Source organism: Gymnoscopelus microlampas, assembly GCF_963454915.1.
Source record: "Gymnoscopelus microlampas genome assembly, chromosome: 22".
NCBI lineage: Eukaryota > Metazoa > Chordata > Actinopteri > Myctophiformes > Myctophidae > Gymnoscopelus > Gymnoscopelus microlampas.
The window spans coordinates 46,096,551-46,112,297 of NC_139959.1; the positions used below are offsets into that span (position 1 = coordinate 46,096,551).

The 15,747-nt window shown below is 42.5% G+C and overlaps 1 protein-coding gene across 1 annotated transcript in view; it reads left to right on the plus strand.

Annotated features, from left to right (window-relative positions):
• LOC311039182 (uncharacterized protein) overlaps nt 1-14,708 on the plus strand; it is a 66,271-nt gene extending 51,563 nt beyond the window's left edge. Inside the window, exons 22-24 of the mRNA XM_084048851.1 lie at nt 960-1,121; nt 3,670-3,719; nt 13,859-14,708. Of these exons, the coding sequence (XP_083904977.1) occupies nt 960-1,121; nt 3,670-3,719; nt 13,859-14,403 (757 nt within the window). The 3' untranslated portion in view covers nt 14,404-14,708. The remainder of the gene's footprint in view (nt 1-959; nt 1,122-3,669; nt 3,720-13,858) is intronic.
• Nucleotides 14,709-15,747: the final 1,039 nt, after the last annotated feature.

The following is a 15,747-nucleotide window of genomic DNA, read 5'->3' on the forward strand; positions in this document are numbered from 1 at the left end:
TAGTTATTCATCTTAAAACAGTTCATTGTAATGGACACTAGAGGGAGTATCTCACCTCAGAATAGAAAGGGGTGGGAGCATAGACATATAAAGGTAGACGCCTCTTTCGGCTCTGAGGCATTGGTATCTCGGGCGCCATTTTAGAGTAGGCAAGCTTCCGCGTGTGTCACAGAAGGGGGCGTTCGGTAGGCCAATCAGAGGCAGGTGGGGGCGGGAATTTTCGTAAGAGGCAGCCGTTCAGCAAAAGTCAGTTTGACGCGTTGTGATTGGCCAGTAGTCAACACACTGTGATTGGCCAGTATAGTCACTTTGAATGGTAACTTGCCTACTCTAAAATGGCGACTGCGATACCAGTCGCTCCAACGAACTGCAGAGGCCAATGAGGTATCTAGGTTTCTATATCTATGGGTAGGAGGATGTTGTGAAGTGATTTAATGGGTGACGGAACATGTGTGTGAAAAGTTTGGAACTAAAGAGCAGGGACTCCATACTGTGCCTGTTCATCTAATTACAAATTACATGTTTTTACCGAATGGCGCAACGTGCCAATGGCGTGTTTGATGTGTAAAAAAAAAAAAAAAGAAACGAAAGGTTTTTGAAAAACGTTCAGAACCCAAGATATCGAGATCCAAAGATTTGCTGCTCCATTCACTTCTTGGTTAACTTATTACTTAAAAAGGCTGTATCTCTGCTCCTGTGTACTTTTTTTTTACTATGTGTTTTTGGTCAAGACATGCTATCAAAGGCAGACTTAATTAATTAATGTCAACGAGGTCACGATGACCTTGTGGGTCACTAGTCCAAAACTTTGACAGTCGATCAAGACCAGTTCCTCTAATAGATGGTTCTCTATCCAAGAATACTGTATTTTATTAATTTGTAATCATCTCTCTCTCTCTCTCTCTCTCTCTCTCTCTCCCCCCCCCCCCCCCCCCCATCTGATTGGATTCTTCATTTAGACTGAATAACTGTGCGTTGTCAGAGAGATGCTGTGAAGTTCTGTCCTCAGCTCTAACTTCTAATCCCTCCCTCCATCTGAGAGAATTGGACCTGAGTCTAAACATGGTGACTGAGTCAGGAATGAAGACGCTGCTCTCTCTCGCTGGGCTTAAGAATCTCCAGTAAGTAGACTTGGGGCACTGTTTTCCGGGAAAACCTGTTACCCGCTATTTGTGGGTAATGTTTGCATGTGGGGGCGTCACCCATCGCTATTTTACTATGTTCAGTCATGTGCAACACGCAGCACTGCCTCTAAACACCTGCGCTACACGCTAGATTATTTACAGGTGTCGTTTGGGCGTTACATTAATCAACCACTATGCACAGGAATGCTACGCACAACAAAGTCTTTGTAGTGGTGTCGGCCCACGACAGAAGAATCCAATTAACTATTATTCAAGAGACATAAAGGTGGCCGCACACACTTTATGTCTCATGAAGACTAGTTATTTTGTTACATTTAAACTAATCAGAGTATCGGTTGACATTCCCTTTAAGACCAAGGTCTAATCATGTCTCATGTTCAGGGGTGCACATAACTTTTTAGGTCTAGTACTCAGAAGAGCACCTGGAGATGTGACTTGGTGCGCACCAAATAAATTGTCCCGTCCCGTTTTGTCAACGGGGGGGTGTTCAGCGCCCACCGGACAGTTTTGTCAACGGGGGGGGGGGGGGGGTCTGCGCGAGAAGAAAAGGACGCTCTGCTTTCAAATTCCGCCGATTTTCGCCGTTTCTTTTCCTCTCACACCGTTAGGAGAAGCCCCCCACGGTTGGTGCCCTGTGCTGCGCTGCTTTTATCCGCCAGATTTGGACGTTCACGTGCATATTTGGCACCCCTACGATGTGTTCATCAGTGCCTCTAACAGCCGCTGCTGTCTGCGTGCACGCAGCGAGGCAATGCGAAACGAGACTCACACAATCACGTGCAGCATGCGTCTCCTCTCCCTGCGCCTAATGGCTGTACATGGGGCCGAAGCGTGTGGCTTCAGGAAGTAAATTCCTAGCCTCGATCTCCAGGCTTTTATTTTTTAGTTTTCTAAAAAATAAAAGCTTGGAAATTCCTGTCCTAGCTGTTGGTACGCAAAAGCGCCTCGCGTCGTCTGATATGGTGCGCATTATTTATTTTGGGTGCGCATGCGCACCTGCGCACCAGTTATGTGCACCCCTGCTCTAGCCTGGCGTAGCTAGACTATATCACTGTGTGGATATGAGTCTGGTGCTTCCATGAGGACGTTTTGTTTCCCAAGGGGCGGGATCAAAACAATGTCCCTCGACGCAATTGGTTAGACCTACAACCAACTACCAATTACAGTCGCCCATATTCGAATACTGGGCCCTGATTGGTCACCCACGTCTTCTGGGAGAGGAAGTGGATTCTCTATGGAGCGGTGCCAGACCCAAATCGCAGAGTGCAATTTTTTTTTGCACTCGCAGATTCGTCTGGCCCCAGACTACCCCTGCTCATGTTCAACATCTCTCTGTGATGTACACAAATAAATGCCCCCCCCCCTCCCCCCTTCTCTCTATGTCTCCCTGCTGTCCTGACATCAGTGTCTCTGCTGTCCTGACATCAGTGTCTCTGCTGTCCTGACATCAGTGACTCTGCTGTCCTGACATCAGTGACTCTGCTGTCCCGACATCAGTGTCTCTGCTGTCCCGACATCAGTGTCTCTGCTGTCCCGACATCAGTGTCTCTGCTGTCCCGACATCAGTGTCTCTGCTGTCCCGACATCAGTGTCTCTGCTGTCCCGACATCAGTGTCTCTGCTGTCCCGACATCAGTGTCTCTGCTGTCCCGACATCAGTGTCTCTGCTGTCCCGACATCAGTGTCTCTGCTGTCCGGACATCAGTGTCTCTGCTGTCCCGACATCAGTGTCTCTGCTGTCCCGACATCAGTGTCTCTGCTGTCCCGACATCAGTGTCTCTGCTGTCCCGACATCAGTGTCTCTGCTGTCCCGACATCAGTGTCTCTGCTGTCCCGACATCAGTGTCTCTGCTGTCCCGACATCAGTGACTCTGCTGTCCCGACATCAGTGTCTCTGCTGTCCCGACATCAGTGTCTCTGCTGTCCCGACATCAGTGTCTCTGCTGTCCCGACATCAGTGTCTCTGCTGTCCCGACATCAGTGTCTCTGCTGTCCCGACATCAGTGTCTCTGCTGTCCCGACATCAGTGTCTCTGCTGTCCCGACATCAGTGTCTCTGCTGTCCCGACATCAGTGTCTCTGCTGTCCCGACATCAGTGTCTCTGCTGTCCCGACATCAGTGTCTCTGCTGTCCCGACATCAGTGTCTCTGCTGTCCCGACATCAGTGACTCTGCTGTCCCGACATCAGTGTCTCTGCTGTCCCGACATCAGTGACTCTGCTGTCCCGACATCAGTGACTCTGCTGTCCCGACATCAGTGGGGAGTTCATTCCACCACTGTGGGGCCAGAACAGAGAAAATGTGTGACTGTGTAGTACACGGGAGGTCCTCAGTTATGAGCTACAAGGACATAGCCTATCGGTCCTCCAGGGGGCGGCAGTGAGTTTGTCAGGATGAGCTGCCTGGTCAGGATAATGTTAGGAGAAACACTGTAGTGTACATAATAATACTAATAATAAGGGTAATAATAATAATAATAATAATAATAGTGTCATTGATGAATTGTTGTTGTTCTACTTCCTACAGAGTGACACATGGTGGAGAAGATCGGTTCAATCCTCATCTCATTAAAGGATGTGAGTATCTGTCAATATTGACATTTTATACATAGATTTTTTAGGGCAGATTCACACCTACTGTATAGTTTGGTAGACTCTGTGTGATTCAGGGGTTTAGTTACAACATTGTTGCATTTTTCATTTGGTTTGGTTTGCTTTCACATTGTACTTTGTCAAACACATCAAACATTGATAACAAATGTCACATAGTTGAAACGGGAGCTTGTTTATTGGACATCAAGAAACTCACCATCACTGTCTTTGTCTTCCATGGAACTGTTGCTATGAAGCTGGATTTAGGGGTTCATGAGGTAACTTCAGCTGAAGCCCTGTTTCAGCGTTACAAGTTAGTCGTTCACTTCTTACCGGGTACATCACCATGGTAACATGCTGCATGCAACAGATCAACACATACTACCGTCTACTGACCAATCAATTGTCTTTGGATTACTGTGGAGCTTGGTGCTTAGTACAGTTAACAGTGGCAGTTAACAGCCACTAGAGGGAGTTATCTCTGTCAGCTTGCTGAGCTGTGGATCAAAGCCATTTCATTGTGCTTTTGTACCCATGTCGTCCTACAAGCAGAGATTGATAGAAGGCTATTTATTGTAGGTATGAAACAAATAATACAGGTTATAATGTCTCACTGCTCATTATTACATATACAACACTTAATCATTCATCTAATTGAGTTTAATAACAGGATTACATTTTGTACAAGGCAGTGGTGTTAAACTGGTTTCGGGATGAGGGCTGCAACCAGTTGTGCAGACGTGCATGTGTGTGTTGTGCACTTACACAACTGTTTTTTAGCCTGTTGTCTCAGTCACTGCTATAACTTTACACATTTTGTTTATTATTAACCCATTAAGACCTGGAACTGTGTCATTTTTAGATTTGAGCTAAAAAGCATTATTTTACACTTTGGGCTATTCAAAAATAGCAGATCTACAAGCTTGGTGCCGCGCTACGAGCTTGTAGATCTGCTATTTTTTTAAATTTGTGAAAATGTGTGCAAATCTTTGAATATATATATTTTTAAAGCGAACATTTTTAACTCAAATCTTTGCTTCTGGGGGTCCCTGGAACAAAACATTTTGACGGGGGTCCACGGCCAAATACATATAATTTTGGGGGTCCTTGACATGAAAAAGATTGAGCACCCCTGATATAGAAACATACATTTTCAGAAAACTGTTGAGATTTAGGAGACATGTAGAATCGGCTTCAGGTCTCAATGGGTTAAGAAGAATAGTTACTTTAATTATTGACTTTCATTATTGGTTATTAGGCTACAGGAAATATCATATGAGAGGTGAAACATACAATACAATACTTATTTACATAGGCTTACTTTGAGCAATCAAACTCAAACAATTAGGCCTGACTCTGTTTTGTGTCTGTTTTATTGAAGTGACCGGGCTGCAGGCCAGGCACGCAGTCTAGTGGGCACACACGTGCACACCAGTACTGTACTGGCACCCACCATGTCAAACCAGACAGCTGTTTCGTCCATGGCGATGATATTCTTAGCATTGATCTACTTGCTCTCTATCTGGTGACCAGAGAAGATGATGAAGTTTACAATCTTCTCAATGGGAGCGTCTTTCTGAGCAACAGTTGTTCTCCTCCTGAGGGTAAAATTGTAACGTCGGAGCAATCTAATAAGCCAGCCAGTAGTCGCCCCAAACACCTCCTTCTCTCTATCTCTCTTGTCACTCACCGTGGAGTACAACTCCTTCACCTTCCCTCCAATCATTGTCCAGGAGACTCTGAGGTTCTGTCCACGTGTGTGTTATATACACTGACACAAGTTTCTTTCCAGCTCCTCACTCACTTTCTTCCTCCTCCACCTGAAAAGCGATGCCATTCAAAGACATTCACATCCGCCTGAAGTCATTTCACTTTTTAGTTTCTTCCATTCTCTAACACGCTTCAGATCCACCTTAAACTGTCTGCCAGCTGCTTCTCCAGAGTGCTGCTCCACATATTTAACCACTGCTAGTTTGAACTTCAAATCGAACTTCCTTTTTTTCTTCCCTCTTAAGTTGACATTTTCATCTCTCTCCTGTCTAGTATTCTCCTCATTCTCCTTTCATCTCTCTCCTGTCTAGTATTCTCCTCATTCTCCTTTCATCTCTCTCCTGTCTAGTCTCCTTTCATCTCTCTCCTGTCTAGTATTCTCCTCATTCTCCTTTCATCTCTCTCCTGTCTAGTATTCTCCTCATTCTCCTTTCATCTCTCTCCTGTCTAGTATTCTCCTCATTCTCCTTTCATCTCTCTCCTGTCTAGTATTCTCCTCATTCTCCTTTCATCTCTCTCCTGTCTAGTATTCTCCTCATTCTCCTTTCATCTCTCTCCTGTCTAGTATTCTCCTCATTCTCCTTTCATCTCTCTCCTGTCTAGTATTCTCCTCATTCTCCTTTCATCTCTCTCCTGTCCAGTATTCTCCTCATTCTCCTCCATGTTGCCTTCAAATTCCACCTGTCCTTCTCTCACGTCCACCATGCTCTGTATTACTCCTTCTGTTTCCGTCTGTTTTGGAGTTACCCACGTACCTTGAGGTCCGGTTTACGGTATACTTAGTTACACAACAGTGTCATGCGTCGAAAATAGCAGAACGACAAGTTCACAACGTGTTGAGGCTCGCCGCGTTTACACAAAGCCGGACGTTTATTTGAACGAGATGTTTAATACGCAAAATGGTGTCAGACCCCCGGCGCGTATTAGGTAGCCGGCGGCTATTTGTGATAGGGATACTATTTGAAAATATACGGTACAAGCTCACAACATGTCACATTGTTACATGTAACAATGTGAGTTTGTAGATCGGCTATATTACAAAATAGCAACAAGAGCCAATCTAAAAGCTCACAATGTGTTGCATATTGACTAGTTGTGAGCTTGTAAATCACCTATATTCCATGAAATGCTGATCTATAAGTCCCCACCATGTCAATGTATTGCATAGTTGCGAGTTGTGAGTTTGTGGATGAATAGTTATTAGAGATGCTTGGATCACGGTTTTAGCCGCGGTTGCCGCAGTTAACCGCAGTTTGGGTGGATTTGGGTCAATCAAATATAATAATGAATTAATAATGGATAAACCGCGGGTGAAAAAATGTGGGAATTACATTAATGATATAAATCTATAGGCCTATTATAGCTTTTAAAAAGTGAAATCTCGCCGTATGTGCGTTTGTAGTATTTTAATATTACGTCATTTTACAGGCACAAATTAGCCGCCTACTGCACGTTGACCGGAAAGGGGTCTTTGTACCGGGTGCAGCCAGTGTTGCCATATATTAAGAGAGAAATAAGCAGCAAGGTCTATGAAAACAAGCCCAAAACAAGCGCCAAATTACCCCAAAAGTCGCTTATAAAACGCAGACATGCAAGTTGAAAACGAAAGTGAAGCTTCAAGCTCCGTCTTGTTGTTACCATAGATATGGATTGTATACAGTCACTACATTGCGACAGACAGTGGTGAGTAACATAAAACTAACGTCAGGAAAATAATAATAATAATTTGATGCGGTTGGTGCGGATGGATAATGAACATGTTTATGCGGATTTGGCTGACGATAAACCCTATCCGCGCATCTCTAATAGATATCAATTATTTTGAACAACATAAATAGCCAATCTACAAGCTCACAATGTGTATCATGTTGATGGGTTGTGAGCTAGTAGTCACCCAAATAACACAACACATTGAGACACAAAGTGATTTTATAGATCGGCTATATTCAAACACAACAATAGCCGATCTACAAGCTCACAACGTGTCGATTCATGCAAATTAGCTCACAACGCCTGCATTGTGACGCATTGTGGCCTTGTAGATTGCCTATATGTAAAGAAGAATCTGATCTACAAACACTACGAAAATAATAAAATAAGCTGTGATCTTTCAACATGTATTGTGGCGGTTGTGAGTTTGTAGATCAGCAATATTTCATAAATAGTCAATCTACGAGCTCACAATGCTTTGCATCGCGACACATTGTGAGCTTGTAGATTGGCTATATTTCAAACCTATAAATAGCCAATCTACAACCTCACAATGCATTGCTTCAAGAAGCGTGGTGAGCTTTTATATTAACATTGGGGTTAGCCTAACCCTACCTAGAGGGTGGGCAGACAGACCGACCACAGACCACTGACCACTGTCACAAACATAACATCTGGACCTGCGAGGCTCAACGTTGATCCAATCCACACCAAAGTTGACACAAACACTGTTCAGAGGTCTGTCGTGACAATAGTTCCACCTAAAACCTAAATTGCACACATATGGGACTACAGCAGTGTTTAACACTTTAAATGGCCATAACTCCCTGACCATTGCTTTGATCAGAGTAATATAGGGCGTTAATTTAAAAATAGCCAATCTACAAGTTCACAACCTGTCAAAATGTGTCAGGCTGTGAGGTAAGGTTGTAGTTGGGCTATTTTTCATTTTCATTTTTCATTTCATTCATTTTGACACATTCTGAGTTGGTAGATTGGCTCGTAGATTGTCTAAACTTTAAACAAAATGCAAGAATAGGAGATCTACAAGCTCACACGTCTCGCATTGTGACACATTGTAAGCTTGTAGATTAGCTGTATTAAAAAAACAATAATATAGCTGCAAGCAGCGATAATACGGGGCCAGGAGAGAGAAAGAGAAATGATAATTCCTTTAACAGGTCAGTTCATGAAAGTCCTTGCGGTCTTGTTTCCAATGAGGGCCTGTGAGCAATTAGGGGTTAAGAGTCTTGCTCAGGGACAAAATTCATTTCATCGACACATTTGTTGACCTGGCCTGGAATCGTACCTGGGTCAACCAGAGCCTCTGGCTCCCTAGGCGGGCTCACTAACCACTCAGCTATGGCCGACCCTCAGAGAGAGAGAGAGAGAGAGAGAGAGAGAGAGAGAGAGAGCGAGAGAGAGCGAGCGAGAGAGCGAGAGAGAGAGAGAGGATTGAAGAGAGAGACATGGAAACGGAATAGATTGAAGATAGAAACGGAATAGATTGAAGAGACAGAGAGAGAGACATGGAAACGGAATATATTGAAGATAGAAACAGAATAGATTGAAGAGACAGAGAGAGAGCCATGGAAACGGAATAGATTGAGTGATGTTTTTTGCAATTCAACTTAAATGAGTCTGCATCAAGTGAGGCTTGAACCGGCAACCTTGCGATCGTGAGGCACTCCTAGGTAGCTGCAACACTACCTATAGTGCTATAGCTTTGTCCAGGCTGATATTGTCTGTTGAGGATCACAAACTCTTGCCTTCTGTCATGACCCAAGCCCCTGTTTCACTAACACAAAGATCACTCGTTCACAAACCATTTACCAATGAAGAAATTGTACATCTCCTCAGAACCAAAACTAGTGAAAGTAGCCGATCTACAAGCTCACAAACCATTAAAAGTTGTCAGATTGTACATCGGCTATTTTCACAATGAAGTATGTTATACATTGAAAAAACATACTCTCATTGCTATCTGAAAAGTTGTGAGATTGTAGATAAGCTATTTTCACAATGAAGTATGTAAAAAACACTCAATTAAGTATTTCATGTTATCTTTAACAATTGCAAATGTATTCATTGATAGTCATGTTGTGTGAAATGCAACTTAGATGAAGTCTGCACCAAGTGAGGCTTGAACCTGTGACCTTGAGGTTGAGAGACATACACTTAAGTGGGACGCTATTGGACCAACAGACAAACCTCTGAAAAAAGAGATCACACTGATCATACAGTTTCACGCAAATAGCTGAAAAATCCTGGGTTTAAGTGTTTTTCAAACTGCTCAAGATTGCGGACAATCTAAGGGCGGTGCTTACTGGTCAACGTGATAGATGTGTTCCTCATTAGTCAAGGCACATGTGTAAGCAGGTCTAATGGCTGTCGGCCAAACGAGGCAGGACTTTTGCCTGTTTAAAGTTTCAATTTTCAAAAAATTGCTATAGCGCCCCCGTTTGACCAATTGGAGTAAGATTGGTTTCAGTGATATTTGGAATGGCCCTTTACATTTCTGCAAAGTTTCAAAGAATGGTAAGTCTGCATGTATGTGTTAGGGGCAGATGAATAATTGTCATAAAACTGCAATATTCATTGGCTCATTAAAGCTTCATTTTTTCACTTATGGAAAATATTTTGCAAACGTTTTTTGGCATAGGTCCAAAGTTCATGTGTAAAAAGTTTCGTGCAGATTACTCAAAAATCCCAGGAGGAGATAGGTTTTAACTGTTTTTCATATAATTCAAAATGGTGGGAGATCTAAAGGTCAGAGGTCAAAAGTCAGAGTGTGAAAGTTGTTCAGCATGAGGGGACGCATGTGTGCATCGAAGTTTCATGGCTGTAGGTGAACCAGGGCATGAGTTGTACCTGTTCAAAGTTGGCATTTTTCAATTGAGTGCTATAGCGCCACCTTTTGACGAAAGATTATGAGAATTATTTCTTGATCGCTTTTCATGACCATCTATCATATGGCCGAGTTTCATAAAAAGCGACTGCACGGTTCAGCCAGAACTGCCAAAAGTGGCAGAAGAAGAAGAAATGGAATAATGCGAATAACAATACGGGTCCATGCTGGAAGCCTGGCCCCGTAATAACTGATCAATTTTGTTTAGAGATGGTGTTAGAGCATTCCACACTTTGGTGTCAGAGTAGTAGAATGATAATGTTCTATAAGTGGGTGGCACCAAATCGTTGTCACTTCCTCTACTGTTGTGGCTTTGGGTGTCACTCACTTTGGGAGGTAGTTAGTCAGGTAAGAGGGTATTGAGGGCTTTAAGGGCATTGAGGCCTCTTCGACTACCTTAAAACACAATCCCATGTTTAATTGCTTAAACCTGTCTTCTACCCTGAGCCATCCCATAGCAACATGTGTTGAATGAGGTGGGTCAGGGGCCCCAGGCCGAGGAGAGGTCAAATCAGTTTTTTTAGGAGGTCTACAGTAAAGCTTAGTGACATTGAGATGTTGGAGAACCAAGAGGTAGCATAGTCACAATGACATTGAATGAGGCTCCAGATATAGTCTTGAGAGCAATTTTGTTGACAAAACAGGAAATTCTTCCCAAACAAATTTGATTGACTTTTTGATCAGGTTTGATGCCATTTTTTCACCTGTCAGTTTGTTGTCATTAATACAGTCCTAATATTATTAACCTCTTCTTTACTTGAGATTACTATATCGTCAACTCTGACCTTGAATTCATTTGCATTTACATTACTAAGGCAGTGTTTGGACCCAAACAGAATGGATTGTGTTTTATCAAGGTGTAATGACAGTTTATCAGAAAGACAAGTACAGATTTCAGAACTGAGAACTTTTCATTTCATATTTTAGACATTTTAATTATTCTAATAATTTAGACAATAAATCAGATCATATGAAATAACTTAATAGTATTTAAATTATTTAATATTGGTACTTTTACTTCTGTCATTATTTAAAGTTACGGTTTTTGATTACTATACTCTGTCTGTCTGACCGGGTCCCTCACCCTCAGGGCTCTGTCCTTGGCCCCCTCATTTTCCCTCTACACCAAATATGTTAGCCGAAAATAGCCGATCTACAAGCTCACAACGTGTTGCATTGCAACGTGTTGTTAGCTTGTAGATCGGCTATTTTAGTATTATTATTACAGAATAGGTTCACTAGGGTTCAAGTGGTTAATTAAAGCTGTCATCTGGAACTGATTTTAATTCATAAAACATTATTATTATTTTTTTATTTTGTTCGTTAAACACTTAACACAATGTATATTCCCTGAATATATCAGATCTACAAGCTCACAACCACAAATAATTCCTCAAAGAACCTTCTTTGAACCATTAACCACTTAAACCCCTGCATCTCAATGTTGACATGTCCTAATACGTGAACATTCATCAAAAACAGCAGATCTACAAGCTCACAACACAGAGCTAGTAGCAGTGGTGGAAAAAGTACTCAATTTGTTTACTTAAGTAAAAGTATCAAAACTTCAATGTAGAAATACTCTGTTACAAGTTAACCCTTTAAGACCTGAAGCATCTGTGTCACTTTTTGATTTGGCCTAAAAAAAAAGCATTATTTTACACTTTGGCTATTCAAAAATAGCAGATATACAAGCTCATAGCGCGGCACCGAGTGCCGCGCTATGAGCTTGTAGATCTGCTATTTTTGAAAAATCGTGAAAAATGTGTGCAAATCTTTGAATATATATGTTTTAAAGCAGACCTTTTTAACTAAATTCTTTGCTTCTGGGGGTCCGTGGAACTAAATATCTTGAGATGGGGGTCCGCGGTCTAATACATATCACTTTGGGGGTCCATGACATGAAAAAGATTGAGCACCACTGATATAGAAACATACGTTTATCAGATTGCTGTTGGGATTTAGAAGACATTTGTAGAATCAGCTTCAGGTCTTAATGGGTTAAAGTCTGGCATTAAACATTTACTTGAGTAAAAGTACAAAAGTATTGGCATCAAAATGTACTTAAAGAATCAAAAGTGAAAGTGCTCTGGGAGACAGCGGTCGATGAAGGGTTAATGGTTAATGGTTAATGGTTAATTAGTGGTTAATGGTTCTTTATAGCATTGGTTCTCAAAGTGGGGTCCGGGGACCCCCAGGGGTCCTTGGGGGGGTTCCAGGGGGTCCCCAGCAAAATGTTTCATACAGCATCACAATCATTTTAACCACTTTATACATGTTTTAAATGTTGGCTGTTTAAATATAGCAGATCTACAAGCTCACAGCTCATCACTTCATGCCGCGCTGCAAGCTTGTAGATCTGCTATTTAAGATATGTTTTGAAAAATATTGAAAATGTTTGGAAAGAAGTTGAATAATAGTGATAGTTTTTAACATAAATCTTCTCTTCTGGGGGTCCCTGGAACAAAACATGTTCAGATGGGGGTCCACAGACAAATATATATAAATGTGGGGGTCCTTCACTCTAAAAGCTAGAATTACTGCTTTATAGAAGCATTTAAATAGTTAAATAATGATTCTTTAAAGAACGTTTCTTCTACGGCCTGTGTGTGTGTGTGTGTGTGTGTGTGTGTGTGTGTGTGTGTGTGTGTGTGTGTGTGTGTGTGTGTGTGTGTGTGTGTGTGTGTGTGTGTGTGTGTGTGTGTGTGTGTGTGAGACTGTGACTGTGTGTGTGACTGTGTGTGTGTGTGTGTGTGTGTGTGTGTGTGTGTGTGTGTGTGTGTGTGTGTGTGTGTGTGTGTGTGTGTGTGTGTGTGTGTGTGTGTGTGTGTGTGTGTGTGTGTGTGTGAGACTGTGTGTGTGTGTGTGTGTGTGTGTGTGTGTGTGTGTGTGTGTGTGTGTGAGAGAGAGACTGTGTGTGTGGCTGTGACTGACTGTGTGTGTGTGTGTGTGTGTGTGTGTGTGTGTGTGTGTGTGTGTGTGTGTGTGTGTGTGTGTGTGTGTGTGTGTGTGTGTGTGTGTGTGTGTGTGTGTGTGTGTGTGTGTGTGTGTGAGTGAGAGAGAGACTGTGTGTGTGTGTGTGTGTGTGTGTGTGTGTGTGTGTGTGTGTGTGTGTGTGTGTGTGTGTGTGTGTTTTTATCGGCCTCAGGTCTTAATGGGTTAATAAGAAAAAGCAGATCTACAAGCTTGTAGATCTGCTATTTTCAAAATATTTTTATACATTTGAAAACTTGTGACTTTCTGCATAATGAGTACTTTTTACTTTTGTACTTTAAGTTTATTTTGATACCAATACTTTTGTACTTTTACTTTACGTGAGTACTTTTTCCACCACTGGTGTGTGTTTGTGTGTCTGTGTCTTCCTACTTTTGTACTTTAAGTATATTTTGATACCAATACTTTTGTACTTTTACTTAAGTAAAAAATGTGAGTACTTGTTCCACCACTGGTATGTGTTTGTGTGCGTGTGCATGTGTATATGTGTGCCTGTGTGCGTGTGTGTGTGTGTGTGTGTGTGTGTGTGTGTGTGTGTGTGTGTGTGTGTGTGTGTGTGTGTGTGTGTGTGTGTGTGTGTGTGTGCGTGCGTGCGTGCGTGCGTGCGTGCGTGCGTGCGTGCGTGCGTGCGTGCGTGCGTGCGTGCGTGCGTGCGTGCGTGCGTGCGTGTCTGTGTCACTCACACAAAAAAAACACGTAAACATGATGTGTTTAATGTTTATTGTGTTGTTTTTCTCATCAGATTATCATCCTCTCACACTGGACACAAACACAACACACTGTAACCTCTCTCTGTCTGAAGACAACAGGAAGGTGACATGTGAGTGGGGACAGGATCGTCAGTATCCTCCTCATCCTGACAGGTTTGATGGACATGAACAGGTTCTGTGTTCAGAGGGTCTGACTGGACGCTGTTACTGGGAGGTAGAGTGGAGGGGTTGTATGGTTTCTATAGCAGTGACTGACAGAGGAATCAGCAGGAAAGGAGAGGGTGATGACTGTATGCTTGGAGACTATGACATGTCCTGGTGTCTGGACTGTAGAGCAGGTAACAGGTACAGTGTCAGACACAATAGTAAGAAGACTGAGCTCCCTGTCAGTCCCTCTAGAGGCTCTGATAGAGTAGCAGTGTATCTAGACTGTTCTGCTGGAACTCTGTCATTCTATAAAATATCAGAGGACATTCTGATACACCTGTACACCTTCAGGGACACATTCACTGAACCTCTCTATGCTGGGTTCTATGTTTTCTCCTCCTCCTCAGTGTTTCTGTGTGAGCAGAGATAGAGTCTCTATGTGAGGGTGACATCAGGTCGTCATGGTTACTCAGCATGTCTGAGTGAGTCCATGTTGTCATGGTTACCACAAGTACTTCAATCAGTAAATCAGTGTTTCTCAAACATTTTCATGTCGAGGACCCCCATATGAACATATTCTGTTCCAGGGACCCCCATATGAACATATTCTGTTCCAGGGACCCCCATATGAACATAGTCTTTTCCAGGGACCCCCATAGGCAGAGATTTTTTTTTTAAAGTCACATTTTAGCCCATTAACCCACATTTTAACCCATTAAGCATCTGTGTCACTTTTTAGATTTCTTTAGGCTATTCAAAAATAGCAGATCTACAAGCTCATAGCGCGGCACCGAGTGCCGCGCTATGAGCTTGTAGATCTGCTATTTTTGTGAAATCATGACAATTTGTGCAAATCTTTAAATATATATATTTTTATTTTATTGTATTATTTAGAAATCTTTTTTTTTTTTATCGGCCTCAGGTCTTAAAGGACGACTTCACCCATTTTCAACCTCTCTTCATATAATAGGCCCTCACTAATGTCCATGATAAAATGTTTAAAAAAAAATCTACTTGGTCTGTGTCTCATAGGAGGACTGTGGACAGTCCAGAAACCCGTCTACCAGTGACATCATCATTAGGCAGGATTTTTTTTTTCCAACAAGATTTAAAACATTTTATTTAGATGTTTATTAACGTGAGAACAATGGCTTCTTTTATTGCATTGCAACTTTCCAGGAATACAAAGCCTGCCGTTTCTATTAGCTTGGATTCCCCATCGATGATGTCACTGGTAGACAGGTTTCTGAACTGTCCACAGCTCTCCTCTGAGACACAGACTGAGTAGGAAAACATGGTATCATTTTATCATGAGCATTAGTGTTTATATTATATGAAGATAGGTTGAAAATGGGTGAAGTCGTCCTTTAATGGGTTAATAAGAAAAACTGCCCCTGGGGGTCCCCAGACCACACTTTGAGAAACACTGATCTAGACACTGTTTCTCAACATCAGGTCCGGGGCCCACTAGGGGTCCATATGGACTCTTACAGCAGTGGTTCTCAAACCTGTTCAAGTCAAGGACCCCCAGATTAATATGTGTTTGGGCTGCGGACCCCCATCTGAAAACGTGTTGTGTCAGGGACCCCCATCTGAAAACGTGTTGTGCCAGGGACCCCCATCTGAAAATGTGTTGTGTCAGGGACCCCCATCTGTAAATGTGTTGTGTCAGGGACCCCCATCTGATAATGTGTTGTGTCAGGGACCCCCATCTGAAAATGTGTTGTGTCAGGGACCCCCAGAATAGAAGATTTATGTTTACCAGAAAAAACTA